The sequence below is a fragment of the Saccoglossus kowalevskii genome, chromosome 13, assembly GCF_978046115.1.
Source record: "Saccoglossus kowalevskii chromosome 13, keSacKowa6.1, whole genome shotgun sequence".
In the NCBI taxonomy this organism is placed as follows: domain Eukaryota; kingdom Metazoa; phylum Hemichordata; class Enteropneusta; family Harrimaniidae; genus Saccoglossus; species Saccoglossus kowalevskii.
In genome coordinates this window covers 8,835,469-8,852,396 of record NC_140653.1, presented here as the reverse complement: position 1 = coordinate 8,852,396, position 16,928 = coordinate 8,835,469, and the positions used below count along the sequence as shown (strand labels likewise).

Genomic DNA, 16,928 nt, shown 5'->3' with positions numbered 1-16,928 from the left:
AATATTTTGATTTTAATGATCTAGTTTTCTCAGGAGATTTGGAATTTCTACCTTCAAAATCGACAGACACCAAGTGACCTTGCACAGAAGATAGAACTTAGAAACAAACTTTTCAGATGTGTGTCTATTGCTCTTCCAGGTGAGTAATGATCTGTGTGTCTGTTTTTCCATCCTCATTTCCCAAATATGGCTTGACTAATATTTATTCAAAGTTGGTATACATGCACACATCAATTCATTTTGAGATTCAATTACATTTGTTCGACTGAGAACGATTTTTGTTACCCAAAAGACAACAATCCAGCATGCTATCAACAGTTTGTCAGTCATATCTGGGCAAAATTCATTCAAACTTGGTATTGACACCATACATAATAGGTTCTTGGTCAATCATTTTCTTTTTCAAGTGTCTTCACTCATTCCTCAGATCTGTTTAAACAGTGGCAAGACGTACTCATTTGCATATACATTTACATAACATTCTTCTTGTCAAATGTCAATTCATGCAGTCCACAAATTACCAGTATGTCAAAGACTTGGCATTCATCACCAAATCTTCTCTTCCTACTCAACCGTCTCCTTGTACTTGTTTATTCTAGCTTATTCTTCTGGTTTACACATCACTGGTTCTACTTTAAATGGATTTGGTACCAAGCAAAGTGATTTAGATATGTGTCTTATGGTCTCTCTGCCACAGTCATCGGTAAATATTCATTCTATCACATTGTGTATAAAAATCAATTGTATCACTCAAGTTTAAGGTACCAAAAGTCTGTTTAATATTGTGTCCTTCATTTTAAGAATTTCAGTAAATAAGATCTTGTATTGACCTACATTGATAAAACATTGAGCTGTGTGACTGGCAGTTATTAAAAACATCCTGTTATATTGTTCTTGTTATCGTTCTTCAATTAGTAGATTGGGTATCATTTATTTAGTTTTATTCATGCTTGTAGTAATTCGTTTTACCTTATCATAAATCATACACTGTTTGGGATTTTTTTATTTTATTTTTATTAAATATGTATTAGTTTTGTTTTCATGTTAATTTTAATAATTATTTGCATGCAGTATTTAAAATATTTAAATACATATTTAAAACAAAAGGAAAAACAAAGCCCAAACTGGGATATTATTTTCATTTGATTGACATGATCAAATGATTAATTCTAGAAATCTCATCATCCCAACCTCATTGTAGTCATATGCTATTAAAATTAATAAAGATGTTGTTGTCTTCTCTTTATTTGTCAGCCTCCCAAAACACTTATACTTAGACTTCTTCACCGTATAATGAGACAAATTCAACAAGATATTCGTAAGTAAAAATAAACCGTCCAACTTGCGTGACTCATTCTTGCACTATGGTATTTGTTCTATTAGAATTGTACATGTATCACAAATAGGAACATAATTAAAACTAATTGTATACTTAACTGGTCAAGTCAATGTAAAAGTACATGGGGCTGGTAAGATAAGGGTTAAAATATGAATTTGGCCACACACACACATATCATTAATTTATATAAGTGTAAACAATTCAATGGGGCAATTACAGTGTATCCATATTGCATACATTTTTTTATTGTTCTCCTAAAACATTTTATTAATATGAATGAATTGTTACAGTATTATGTGTCTTTCCTTACTGTAAATTATCATTATATTTTTGCATTCAGCTTCCTGTAAAAGTTTATTAGTTATACGAGCCAGAGTGCCTATTCTGAGATTCACAGATACAAAAAGGTAGGAATAGCAATAGATGATTTTCCTTTCACTGCGAGATCTTGCTTAATGGGAGAGAGGTGAAGATTGTAGCTCAGTGTCAAAATGTCAATCTTTCACATGGGCATATGTCATTGAGATACCCTTTCATCATCAAATGTGTACAGCACATTATTATTTGTTGAATATTGTGTTTGTCAAATCCCATGTGTCACTACAATGCTATGACATTTGTTCGTCTTGTTTTTACATTTGATTTCATTTGTTACGTAGATCTCGCAGCGATCAGAAAATGACCTATTGGTTTGCTTAATTCCAGCACCAGTAATTCTATATGACTTTGAGTCAAATTATCATGAAATTTGTTTGTCGGCCCGGAATAATACTGTTCTCGCATTACTGTACATGCTCTCACAACTCTCTTAAATCATCACATGTTCACATGGGGCCTGAATACTTGTACTTCACTGTCACTGTCACCGACAATTTGCCAGTTTTTAGCTCTGAGTACATTCCTGTAGGTTGGCCTCCTTCCGCTGATCATTCGGCCCCACAGTCCTGAGAAGTCGCATAACCGAGGATTCGACACCCGCCTACAAATTTATGGTGGAGAACCATTCTGCAGTTTTCATAATTGTAACCAGCTAAAACATCTATCGACCAATCTAGCGATCACAAATACTTTTTTTGTGGTCGAAAAATGAACCTACAGTACTGGAACGTTGGCGAAAGCTAGTTTTAGGCAACGGAACAATGTTTTGTTAATAAATACGTGGGAAATCTTATGTAATTTTGCTTCCAGTTAAGGTATTTAGAATAGTTTGACGTATCGACCTGCCTATTTTTTAACTGCAAAGCTGAATGCCTCTTAAATCGCCCGATACATTCCTTTACAATAGTTTGAATCCCCGGTCTATGCGACTTCTCAGGGCGTCGAATGATCAGCGGAAGAAGGCCAACCTACAGAACTGTACTCAGGGCTAGCCAGTTTTAAGTGTATGCGATATGTTGTTTGATTAATGCCGCAGACTTGTTTGAAGTTTGTGCATGGCGTGCAGGATATCCAGGATTTCATGGTACAGTGACTCCTCGCTAAGTCGCAGGTGTCGAGATCCAAGCAAAAAATGCATTGAAAATGGATAAATAGTATATACATACATGGGTTTATTTATAGTAAGTTTTCTTCATTCAACAACATCACTGTGTCCATGTACGCATGGAATGAACTCATTGCAGCAAGTTTTATAGAGCTTTATCAAAGGGTACCGGCCAAGAAGTACATAAAGTCATGACTTCATACCCCTGACGACACCTCAAGTCAGGCCGCCATCACCTTTTGTATCTCAGTTGATGGCCAGTAGATGTTTAGTTGTCTCCTCCAGCGTTTTAACGGCCAATTAAATACACAATGCAACAAAACACTTAGCCAAAACTGTGACTTACTGAGGCCGACTTAGCGTGGGGTCATTGTACTATGAATTAAATGTTTTTCTGCTAACAATTGGTGTTGATGGGGAAAATTTTTCAAATTTGCCTGTCCTGTCTAGGAACACTGCTCAGTGCACTTGCACACACACATATATATAAACAAACAGATATCAATGTATTGTAACAAACTTCTCTTCTTCACATCAACAACAATTTCATATTTAGTTTTTATGACAATAAGCTTAATCAAAACTGATTAATATTTATTTTGTAGTTTTACTCTGGATTCAAATTGACTTTTGTTATATATTTTTTTCAGTGGTTTTGATTGTGATATTAATATTAATAATGCTACGGTGAGTAACTATATATAATTATATTTCTATAAAATTAAAAATTTGTGAAGGCCCATCCCACGTGTGAAGTCTAATGTGGTACCATATAAAGAACCATTTGCTGTATTAAATTTAATTTTCCTTTTTCTCTGATTCACAGGGTATAAGAAATACACATCTCCTTCAAGCCTACTCTAAGTGTAAGTACATGTAGACTAAATTCAATTGTCATGCATCTATAGGCCTACATGTCTACCCGTATATATACATTGTATATATAAAATGGTTGATGTGTCCTGGCAGCTGTTGATGTGTCACCCTTCTAAATCATTTCATTTGTTGATCCCTCTTTTGTCCTATATTACATACTATTAAAAGGTTATTGTGAGAAAACTGCAACATTCACAAAAGGGCAGTATCATAACCCTGTGCCTTGAATGCATACTATTCAGTAATCCTGTGAAAACTTTATTATTAAATATCTTATACTACTAGTAATAATTTGGGAATGAATGGTTGACATTTTGTGCATGTGACCAGTCGTTCACACTCGGAGATAAAATAGCCACATTGTTCGCTGATGTACATGTAGTTATTAAATATACATGCTTGTGTCCCAGTTAATAAAACAACCATCGTAATGGGCAATGTCTTCACAGCAGATCACAAGCCAGTGCCGATCAGTAAGCGGCATTTGTTATCAGACATTCGCACACCGGTTGGCAATTTGATAGATATAATATTTTCTTCCTGATTGCAAATTTTGAGGTTTGAATATACTGATATGGCACATATTTACTGACATTTATTATTTATTTATTCAGGTGACTGGAGAGTTGCACCATTAATGTTAACGATAAAACAATGGGCTAGCGCAAACAATATAAATGATGCAAGTCAGTCCACTCTGTCTAGTTATACTCTAGCTCTCATGGTTTTACATTATTTACAAGGTTAGTGAGACATAGTAGCAACTGTCACTGTTTTTGTTTTTATAACTAGCTGTGAATGAGGATGAGCACAATGGCAGTGTTGATGACTTATCCAGACGAAGTATCATGTGACACTGAAAGCTACAAATTGTTTTTATTATGATTCAAGATACTTGTACTTACAACAAGCAAAACAAGCATCTTGAAGTGTCTTTGAAATGGAAAAGATTTTTATTTTTAGCCCTAATATAAAATAATAACCATATTTTATTGTTTCTTCTAGTTGGATGTAATCCTGCAGTTCTGCCTGCTTTGCAACAGTTGCATCCAGTAAGTAAACATTTTATACCCAGAGCGTCTTTTGAAAATATTTTTTGACGATTTTGAGGGGAAAAAAACATGGTGGAAAAAGTCACGTTTCTCAGGTATCGAGTGGTCATTGACATACGTATTTTTAGGGGTTTCATCAAATATGGCTGACTGGGGGCCATATTGGTCATACAATTAATCCTAAAATGTGTATGCAACCAGTTCCTAGATATTCCAGAAAAACTGGTTCTCATTATACATGTTGTGCGTTAGTGTTTTTGTGATTAAAAGTGGCATGGTAACAGTAACAATATTTTAACAATGCAATGTTTTCTCTTATTCTCCCTCAGTATTATTTCAGAAGTGATTCAGATGTCAAAAATTTATTTCCTCAAAATTCTCTGGAAACAGATTTACCTGATCATTTGAGGTATCGATCTCAGAACACACAGAGCCTGGCAGGACTTCTAAGAGGATTTTTCTATTACTATGTGAATGTTTATAAGTAAGTCTTTGTATTTTAAACACCATCATTTCTCTCACCAAAATGTTAGTCAAACATTTTGTGAGTGTATTTTTCTATGATTTATTTGTAAATTTTTGGACCAACAAGCCTTGAAATTATTTTTTTTTAAATATAGAATTCATTCAGGAAACAGTGACAAATTTTAAAGAGTTAATTACAGTGAATTTGTTTTGATGTCTGATTTTGATAAATTCAGTTCAGCTAAAGTGCCAAGTGAGATTAGGCTGTTTTCCTAACTTGCAAACCTTAAATTTGTTAAAATAGACATATTTTTACAAAGTTTATTACAGAGTATTGCATACTAACCCCTTTGGTTAATGACATTTTAATTTCATAAACAAATGGGATAATTGCCAATTATCATATATACTGGTTAAATAAAATCGAAATAACAGTGGATAGCTCCCGTAGGGGGCGTCCTTCCCCTGTCATCTGATTTGCATATTTCCATTTTTAACCACGAGATTGATTCACGGTTGAAATTTGGGCTTGCCAAAATATCATTGTTTTTGCGGTGGAAATACATTGTTACCACCCATCAACACAGCCACCGAACTATTAGTGTGTCAGGAAGCTCTTGTGGACATCAAAAACTTCGTACTTAGTCACCTTGAGTAAAAAATTGTAGTTTTAGTAACGAAACTCAAAAGCCCGCCTTCAGTTTCAAGATGGCGGAAAATATGGATACCGGAGAGTTGAACACCGTTCATCCCAGCACTTCGGATTCAAACACTTTCGAACGAAAGTGTGAAGAGTGCCATATATCGATGCTCACTTACGATGATCACCGTATTTGCATTTCATGTGGCAGAAAATGTAATGGGCACATCAACTATGGAGTGTCAGCGCTCTCCAGGTGGAAAAGAAAAAATCCTACACAACAGTGGTGCGAGAAAATGTTGAAGACGCACTGGCTGAGGCAGGCGTGATTTTTTCTACTGAAGATGCTACAAGCAATGCGGGAGAGGCCGGCTCGTCGAAAACCACAACAGCGAGTGGTACCGACAAGGAGGACCCCGAATTCAAAATCCGCTCCGATGCTATCACGAAAGGTGCGGTTATGGTCAAGAAAATCTTACCTCTACCGATTCCACCGATGGCGGACGCCCCACGTTTCTCGATCGGTTTGTCTACACTGCCGAAAAAGGACACTTTTGCGACTTCAGCAATGCTACCATGGTCTCCCCGACTGACACAGGGCGCTGCTATAACACAACGCGTGATCGGAGGAGGCAAATGGGATCGTGAAGTTACCGAGAAAACCGCTACAGCCACCAAGGACGACTTCTTGGGGACTAACCGGGACGATTGGAGCAGACGCTACCAAAAAGTTATACCGCCCGCTGATGAGTGGAAAACACCGCTCGGTACCGACGCCAGCCTGCACGAACGACCTCCCGGCGTACAACCACCAGAACTGGAGCCATGCGTCCGGGAAATGGCCGCCGAAGGAAGTATAACGAAACATCCACTCTGCAAACCACAAGTTTACATCCCGTATTGCCTGTCCCAGTCAACGCTATGTAGATTGGAAAACAACGTTTGGGACACTTCTCTTGCATTAAGCCATAGAGAATTTTTCACTACTACTACACAAATTCAGTTGGCGAAATTCAAAACAGGCAACATCACCAAGGATGAACTGTTTAGCACATTAGAGCCGCTGTTGGTCGCTACTAACGTCGTCGACGCTGACATAATACAGAGTCATCTCCAGTTACGAGCGACTATTCAACACTCTCGCCGTGCAGCAGTTTGGTCCACTATGCTAAAGACAGCCGCCAACGATGAAATCAAGAACGAATTGGAGACGATCGATTTCAGAGGGACCAAATTATTCGACGGAAAACTCAGCGCTGTGAATTCTAAGTTGGATGAGAAAGCAGCGGCAAAAGTTAACCGTGTGATGATCGAAGGCGCCTTTAAAGCCAAGCAAGCCGCTAATAACAAGCAGAGCATCGCGACTAAGGCGAAGCCAGTTAGCCAAGCTACTACGGGTCAGCCCAAGGGAAACGCAAAGGCAAACCCGAATCAGGCAAAAGGAAAAAGTGGAGACCAGCAGCGACAGAATAAACAATTCTCGAAACAGACTGGTAACACTAAAAAGTCTTCCTGACTATACGTCAGCAAATATGGTAATGTATCAAAACAAGGTGCGATTAAACATGTCAAATATTACTCAAGTCTTCGAGTATTTTTGTCAAACAAATCAAACCACAGATCCCCTTACACATATACCACTTGCATTAAACGATTCGGTTCAGTGCCCAGGTCGGTGGGAACCAAGTCGTGCAAAACATCGTGCATTAAGCGATTTTGTTCAGTGCCCAGGATGGCGGGAACTCAATTGTGCACAACAAAAACACGGTCGGCCGCACCTCAGGTCGGTGGGCGATCGTATAAACAAACAACCGGCCGAATGCGTGGACCTAGGGAGAATGACGCATCGACCGGTGAAAAAACAGAAACCCGTAAGGCAGAGTCCCTACTCCCCTCCAGGTTGGAAAAAAAGGGGGGGAAGGACGTTAAACGGGGATATAATGCCGCATTCACTCCAGGGGGAAATGGAGAAATCGGCGATGTCAATGTATACCGCCACAAGCAACCGAGGGTTGGTGAGTCCCTCGACGCCGGTGGCACTGCGTCTGCAGAAATGTATTCCCCGGTGGAAAGAAACGATAAACGATCCGTATGTGATATCGATAATAACACACGGGTATCGAATACCGTTGATAAAAGAACCGAAATGCGAAAAAAGAACATGTATTTCGGGGAAACCGGGCTCTACTCAGTCAACAATACTGAAAGAAAGCGTGGAAATACTACTCAAAAAAAAAAAAAAAAGGTAATTCAGCGGGTACAAAACCCGAAAAATTCTTTCATCTCGAGGTTATTTCCCGTCAAGAAATCCAACGGTGGGTACAGGCTGGTGCTGGATTTAAAGGAGTTGAACAAAATTGTGAAGAAAGAAACGTTCAAAATGTTAACTCCGGCACTAGTGAGAGCGTCAATTCAAAAAGGGGACTGGATGACGTCCCTCGACTTGACCGACGCTTACCTGCACATACCAATACACACAGAAAGCAGGCGCTTGTTACGATTCGTGGTGAACGGTGTAACGTATCAGTACACCGTCCTACCTTTCGGCCTGACGTCAGCCCCACTTCTGTTTACAAAAGTTCTACGCACAGTGGTGGCGTTACTGCACAAGAACGCAGCAGACGTCAACCCCTACTTAGACGACTGGCTGATAAAAAGTCGAAATCGGAACCTGATTTGTCAATCAACCGAGCGGACTGTCAGTCTACTGCTAAAGCTAGGTTTTCTGATAAATATGGAAAAATCAGAATTAATACCGACGCAGAAAATGATCCGACCAGCCCAGTACAGAATCGACAATGTACAAAAAATGATACAATCATTTCTAAAACAAAAACAAGCCACACTACGCCAGGTAATGCGACTAGTGGGGATGTTAACTTCGATGAGGGGCTTAGTACCGAGAGCGGCACTACAGTCCAGACCGATCCAACGCCTAGTGTTAGACGCACAGTTAAAAATGCGACTATCAAAGGACGGGATAAAATACGAAAAACCGGTACTGTTCACACCGGCCTTTCTGGAATCACTTCCGTGGTGGGGCAACCTCAAGAACCTCACGGCGGGGATTCCCATGGACAAGGCGAAACCGACAGTAACGTTGGTGACGGACGCATCCATGACGGGCTGGGGAGGGCACTGCATGGACGGGATTGCACACGGTCAGTGGAACGAAAAACAAAGGAAATTTCACATAAACCGACTGGAAATGCTAGCGGTGCAGTTCTCCATGCAATCCTTCAAAAAAGCGGTAAAAAACCGGGCCGTGTTAATAAGATCCGACAATCAGACTGTAGTAGCTTACCTCAACAAGGAAGGGGGAACGAAATCACAGTCGTTAAACGACCATGCTGTAGCAGTGCTAAAGTGGTGTGCACAAAACAAAGTCGAGCTGATGTGCAAACATATACCGGGGGTCCAAAACGGTGTAGCGGACTCGCTATCCCGGGGGAAACCCTACGACGACACAGAATGGGAGCTGTCACGGACGGCAGTAAACCTAGTGTTCGACATGTGGGGGGAACCCCAGGTAGATCTGTTTGCAACACCGGAAAACAAAAAACGTCCCGTTTTTGTGACGCGTTATACGGACAAACAGTCACTGACGTGGGACGCACTTCAGATGGAGTGGGGCGGAATGTTCAGTTACGCATTCCCACCATTTCCATTGATCCACCGAACGTTACAAAAACTGGAACAATCGGAGAACTCGCACATGATTCTAGTGGCACCGAACTGGCCGTCTCAGACTTGGTTTCCGTTACTGCTGTCTCTGCTAACGGACCATCCGAGAAGCCTGCCACAAGAAATCACGTTGACACAACCCGGCGGTTATACACCAACCAACCCGGAGCTGTACCAACTTCACGTGTGGAAACTATCCAGCAATTTAAAATTGCGCAAGGGTTTTCAAGCCAAGTGTCGCAAACAACGACGGCCGGGCTTAGGGATTCCTCAAATGGATTGTATCAATACCACTGGGGAAAATTTCGTAATTGGTGTCTTGCAGGGGATATACATCCACTCTATCCCTCTTTGCCCCAAGTAGCGGAGTTTTTTTCTTATTTGATCAACGAAAAAAAGTTGAAACCGGGGACAGTAGAAAACTATAAATCGGCGATCAACTCTGTACTCAAACTAAGCCTAGGCAAAAACATTTTGGATGACCCGACAATCTCCGATCTGTTCAAGGGCTTTATTACACAGGCGGGCCCCATTGAGAGGTACAACGCACCTGCATGGAGCTTGTCAGTAGTCCTTGAAGCGCTACGACAATTCCCATACGAACCGAAGGAATTGGCGTCACTACAGGACTGGACGAAAAAGACTGTTTTTCTGCTAGCACTCGCTTCAGGGAGGCGAGTTAGCGAAATACACGCTCTGTCATTTGAAGACAATTTTACGGTGTTTTATCCCGATAAAGCGATTTTAATGACATCAGTAAAATTCAGAGGAAAAAATCAGAAACTGCACGAGACGGCGACTCCGATCGTTATCCCGGCACTGAGCAATATTTCCAATGAAAAACAAGTCAGAATTCTTTGTCCGGTACGTGCGCTAGCTTATTATAAGAAACGTACTTCCGGGGTCAGAAGGGGTCAAAGGTCGATGTTCGTTTGTTACCAAAAAGGTAAACAAAGCTCAGCGGCGTCGAAATTCACGTTAGCGAGATGGGTAAAAGAGACAGTTTACCACGCTTATAGTGATAAGTATTTGAGCACAGAGGCAGGCAAAGTCACTGCCAAGATGCATGACTTAAGAGGCATAGGTAATACACTGGCATTTGCTAGCGGAGCTTCTTTAGCCCAGGTGCTAGCAGCCGGGTCCTGGAAAACTAGCAACACTTTTCTCTCTTATTACCTGAAAGACCTAGCGGCCGAGTCACAGGGCCTACACTCGTTAGGCTACCTAGTGACAGGCCAAGTTGTAACGAAACAATAGGGCATGTAACTTCCCGCAACTGCAAGAATTATTCAGTTAGCGGGAGTTATACAGTTAGGGGGATGGAATTTTTTCAATTCCATAATCAGGTGGGGTAGTATTTATCTGCCAAGAGATATTCTCTGGTAATCTGTCCCATTTGTTTATGAAATTAAAATTTCATTAACCAAAGGGGTTAGTATGCAATACTTTGTAATAAACTTTTAAAACTAGCGCCGAAGGCGCATATTAGTTTTTATGTTTATATAAGAGATTGCATACTTACCTTCCCACCCAAAACCACCCCAGATAAATAGCTACGAATCAATATCATGGTCAAAAAGATCTGGAAGTATGCAAATCAGATGACAGGGGAAGGACGCCCCCTACGGGAGCTATCCACTGTTATTTCGATTTTATTTAACCAGTATATATGATAATTGGCAATTATCCCATTTGTTTATGAAATTAAAATTTCATTAACCAAAGGTAAGTATGCAATCTCTTATATAAACATAAAAACTAATATGCGCCTTCGGCGCTAGTTTTAAAAGTTTGTGAGACAGTGAAAATTTCTCTGGGATCCTACAACATGGAGTCTTAATGACTTTTACAAAATTTTGCCTTCATGAATGCTAAACAATCCTAGAATCACGAAAATGTTTCTAGCAATAAAAATGAAACTGTTTACATTACATACAGATTTGACCGTCTTAGAAAGCAAATTTGAATTTTGATAAACCAGGTTTCCTGTGATATTTATAGTTTTATTCATTTACCTGTACCCTTCAACCTGTAATAATGCTACGTTTTGTTATACCTATAGTAAAGTCATTGATACCCAGTAGTGCAAGTATTGAAAGTGTGATAGTAAAATATTAGTGTTTGTAACATTAATTATGAAATATTACAAGATCTAATCAAATTATTTGTCCACTATTCAGATTTGCACAGCAGGTGATCTCTATTAGACTTGGTATAACTTATCCAAAGCAGTCTTTAACATCTGTACATGATCTATACAATTGGAAATACATATGTATTGAAGGTAAGCATAATTTGAACCAAAGGGTTATATAGTTACTAGTACTGTAAAATCTTTATTAGAAGCCACATCCCCTCTGTTGCATTGTACCGTGGCTTCTAATACTGATTTTACAGTAGTTCATTTTGAGCTGCTACCAATCAAGTTATTCAGGTTGGGTTTTAATTTATTTTTGTCCTGTGAATTAAGCGTGAGCTGAAAGACAACACTCACTTTGCTTGTCGATTCTTGGAGGATGTCACGTGATTATGTGATTTCACTTGCAGTGAAAAAAAATTGCCATAGAAAACTTGCACAGGTTCAATGACCAATGATATGGAAACTTACTTCACCTCTGTACATACTTTGTTACCCATCAACTTTCACAAGCACATTTGGCAATAAATAATTAAATTTTGTACACACCTAATGTTACAGAAAATGTCACTATATGTGATGGCACATCAATTTGATTTGTCTTGTGTAACATTGTGCATTGTTTTTACACATAAAACATAAACGTTTGCATAAACAGATGAATTAACTGACCTATACAGTTTAGCATGGACTGAACAAGAACAGAACTACCTTTAAACTTTAAATCAAAGAAAGCTTAGAAAGAACTCCCATGTGCCGAGAGTATTGGAGACACATTAAATATAATTCGAAATTACTTAGCTGAAAACTAATTATGCAAATCAGAAAATTAATATGACCAGATTTGAGTGTAAAACTAATGAGGTCTGCGCAATGTAACAGAAAATCTATGTCTCCAAGTTTAATTGAAATGTGATTAGAACCAAAAAATTATGAATTATTATGCTTATTAGGGAATTAATATGAACAGATTTTTACCCCAAACTAATTAGGTTTGTACATTGTCCTAGAGCATCTTTGTACTAAGTTTCATTGAAATGGAATAATTAGTACCGTGAAAACTCCAAAATTTCGACCCCTCTAAAAATTCGATTGGCTATTTATTTGCCGGGTTTCGGTGTTTTATTTACCTCCAAATTTTCGACTCCACTAAAAATTGCCGACTCATTCTTATTCGAAAATTGCGACCAGTTTTAGTTTTCCCCCAAACGAAAAAAAAAACCGATGTGAGCGTTCAAACGGGACCTTCCTCGAAGGCATGAATCCGGGTTTCTGATTGACTGAGAGATTTTTATTTTATTGGTAACGAAAATATATTCTAAATAAACGAAGTTTCAAATAAAAACGAACACAAAAATCTCGGCATGCTGCGTTTCTGAATTGTTGATTATTACTGTACTCAGTAGTGATTATAATAATGTACACAAAATAAATTTGTTGAATGGTTATGAAATACAAATAAAAGTCAACTAAGTTTCATCGTAAGCGAATGATTCCGGTCTCGTATAAACGTTTGATGCTGTAGGATATCCGCCATGTTCTCTTAGGTCAAATAGGTCAAATCGCTAATTAACCAATCAAAAAGCTGGATGATGCCAACGTGTTCAAATTACCATAGCTTATTTAAATATGTTAATGTTATTGAACGCAATGCGAAGAGATTGATGTTGTAGTACGATATTTTGGCTTGGATTTTGATGCGAAAACGGCATGATTTTTTTTTAAATAAAAAAATTAGTTGTTTTTAAAAAATAAACTGGTCATCTGAAGAATAATTTAACATTGTTCACAGTGATAACAGCTCATTCTCGAAAGGAAGCTTACCCGCTCACGCTAGTCACGATAAAAATCATACACGTGTACTCTTGAATAGACAGACATCAATGACTACGGTAAAACTTAGACTCTATTTTAGCCGGCAGGATTGATTGAAATGTCCGAAAAATGACGCCAAAATACACCTTAAAAGTCCCATTTTATTTTCTTAAATCCCATTTTATTTTTTAATCCAAGGGCGAATTTACGGCAGAATTTGGTCCCTCAAATAAGGGACACGTGAGCTTTGATTCTAACCGGATACATTGCACTGGGTCGGGGAGATAGTTTGCTAAACTTCCATGTATCTTTTGTCCAATGGGTACCTGTACTTCGAACATTCGCAAGTTTTCCTAGGTAGTGCGAGACAGCTTTGTCTTTTGACCTATTAGTTTTGTGCTGACCTCTTCTGCGCGTCTTGATGTTTTGTTTTGCTTGTCATAATACTCACTGATTGATGACTTTGTTTAGATTTTGAGTTACAACTCGGCCACGACTCTAAAAACATGTCACATTTCTAACGCCAATTATTTAAAACCGGTCGAAATTTTGGAGTTTTTACGGTACTTTAGATATCAGTGTGAAAGCTTAAAATTGGTTAATTATGCAAATTAGGTAATTAATATGTACAGATTGTAACCCACAATTATTCAGGTCTGTCTATTGTCCTACAGCATCCATGTACATTCATTGATATGTGATGTATAGTACCTGAGATATCAGTGTGAAAGTTGGTTAATTATGCAAATTAGGTGATTAATATGCACAAATATTTACCGGAAACTAATTGGGTCTGCATAATTCTAGATTCATTGAAATGTAAATGATTAGCACTTTAGATATCAGTAGAAAAGCTGAAAATTAATTATGCAAATTAGGTAATTAATATGCACAATTATTTACCCTAAAACTAATCAGGTCTCTGCATAGTCCTAAAGGATCTATGTACCAAGTTTCATTGAAATGCGATGATTAGTACTTGAGATACCCATGGAAAAGCTGAAAATTAACTAATTATGCAAATTAGGTGATTAATATGCACAAATATTTATCGAAAACAATCAATCTCTGCATAGTCCTTGAGTATGTAAGTACCAAGTTTCATTGAAATGTAATGCTAACTACTTATATCAAATGCTGAAAATTAATTAATTATGCAAATTAGGTAATTAATATGTACTGATATTACCATAAAAACTATCAGGTCTGTGCAGTGTCGTATGACATCTATGTACCAAGTTTCATTTGAAATGTGATGATTAGTACTTGAGATATCAGTGGAAAAACCGAAAATTGACTAATCATTATGCAAATTAGGTAATTAGTATCCACGGATTATTACCAAAAACTAATCAAAACCTAGCATTAGTTCAGAGCATCTATGTACCAAGTTTCATCAAAATCCAATGAGTGGTTCTTTAGATATCAGTGGAACAGTCATAGAACAGCTAAAAATTAGCTAATTATCATGCAAATTAGGTAATTAACGAGCATGGATTTTTACCAAAACCTAATCAAATCTGCGCATTGGCCCAGAGCATCTATGCACCAAGTTTCATCAAAAACCGATGTATGGTTCTTGAGATAGCAGTGGAACAGTCGGACACACATACACACATACACACACACACACATACACACATACACACATACAGACACACTAACTGCAAAGACTCCCATTTTGTGCTTCGCACATGGGAGTCAAAAAGGGAATGGAACATTAAAGTTTTCTACACAGACGGAGGTCAACCAATCAGTGTATACATACTATTCAAACTGGAGCAAAATAATTATGTATAACATCTATAAACACATAACGAAATTACTCATTAAATAAGAACAAATCACATAGATTAATAAATATATAGAAATTATCAACATCAAAATACACTCATGGCTTATTATGGTTTTAACGATTATTTTTTGCAGAACCATTTGACAGCAATAACACAGCCAGACCTGTTCACCTGGAATCCAAATATCTCGAGATAATCCAAGCATTCTCCAATACTTTTAAGAAGATAAAAAAAGCAACAAGTACATCAGACATATTCCAGATCTGCTAGCATTATAGTGTATATAAAAACATAATAAAAGTGACAGTGTGGTACTGTAAGTGTGCAGATGCACCGATGATAATATGCTGTACAGGTCTTACTTAGTATTCTGCTCTGCAGTCATCATTTTGGATTATTTGTGGAGTCACAATTATATTGTTTAAAGTGTGTGAACATTGGTTTTAACATAGGTTGGAAATCACAATCTCTGGCATAATAAGACATGTATATTTCTCAAAAAAACCATGATTACCAACTACCCTGTCAGTATGTTGTGTCAGCGAGCTTTGAGGACCCTGTCAATCAATGCGTTCCGAGTACCCTGCCCATCACTGGACTCCACCTGCCCATCACTGGACTCCATGCACCCTGTCCATCACTGGCCGGCATGTACCTGTCCATCAGTGGGCTCCATTCTGTCCATCAGTGGGCTCCATCCTGTCCATCACTGGGCTCCATCCTGTTTATCAGTGGGCTCCATCCTGTCCATCACTGGGCTCTGTGCACCTTGTCCATCAGTGGGCTCCATGTAGCCTACATTAGAATTAAGGCTTTCAAATTAAGTATAGTGTACATTCTTTTTGTATGTAAAACACATTGCAGTGGGAGATGGCAATATTTATGTTTGACATTTTTTTAACTATTTTTTTTGCTTTTAATAACAGGTTATTTCAGTTATACATATTTATTCAGGCTTTAAATTTGTAATTACTCACCACTGTTTGTTATCTAATTTATATCATAATCTTATTTGAAGGTCATCCTGCAATTCAGTATTGTGTATTTTCAGTATTTAATAGCACATAAGATAGAAGATTATGACCACATTATTAAAGGCACATGGCAGTGGTAGTTTAAAGACACTCCACATAAAAGTCAGTTTATGCCCACAAGGTTGTTCATGGATCTAGCAAGGACAGTTTCTGTTCACACGGTACCGGTAGTTTATAGTGCTTCACATGAAAGTCAGCTCTGCCCACATGCTAGTTCATACTGTTTCATATGAAATTTACTTTCTGCCAACATACCCTGGTACTACCGGTATTTCATAATGCTCTATTTGAAAGCCACTTTCTGGCCACATGGTAGTTCATGGTGCTTTATTTTAAAGTCAATGTGCACTATACACATGGAAATCAGTTTCTGGTACATTATCACTGATCAAATTAAATATAATAATAACTGTTAGTGCATCTTCATTATTGCACAGACAAAGACAGGAAATACAGTGGAATTTTAGATATCTGTACAAAAATACACAAGATAGAAAAAAAAGATTTTATTTAAAACAGTCATTCATTTGTTTTTATTTGCTTTTGATGTCTTTTTGTTTTGTTTGAAATTTGTATATATGAATAAAAAAATTATAAGTATACATTA

At 38.0% G+C, this 16,928-nt stretch overlaps 1 protein-coding gene across 1 annotated transcript in view; it reads left to right on the top strand.

The window, feature by feature from the left end:
* LOC100369124 (poly(A) RNA polymerase GLD2-like) overlaps nt 1–16,928 on the top strand; it is a 29,977-nt gene extending 13,049 nt beyond the window's left edge. The window contains exons 4-14 of the mRNA XM_002732680.4: nt 25–139; nt 600–703; nt 1,255–1,318; nt 1,680–1,746; nt 3,473–3,509; nt 3,649–3,688; nt 4,313–4,441; nt 4,704–4,750; nt 5,080–5,234; nt 11,720–11,823; nt 15,421–16,928. Coding sequence (XP_002732726.1) covers nt 25–139; nt 600–703; nt 1,255–1,318; nt 1,680–1,746; nt 3,473–3,509; nt 3,649–3,688; nt 4,313–4,441; nt 4,704–4,750; nt 5,080–5,234; nt 11,720–11,823; nt 15,421–15,557 — 999 coding nt within the window. The 3' untranslated portion in view covers nt 15,558–16,928. The remainder of the gene's footprint in view (nt 1–24; nt 140–599; nt 704–1,254; nt 1,319–1,679; nt 1,747–3,472; nt 3,510–3,648; nt 3,689–4,312; nt 4,442–4,703; nt 4,751–5,079; nt 5,235–11,719; nt 11,824–15,420) is intronic.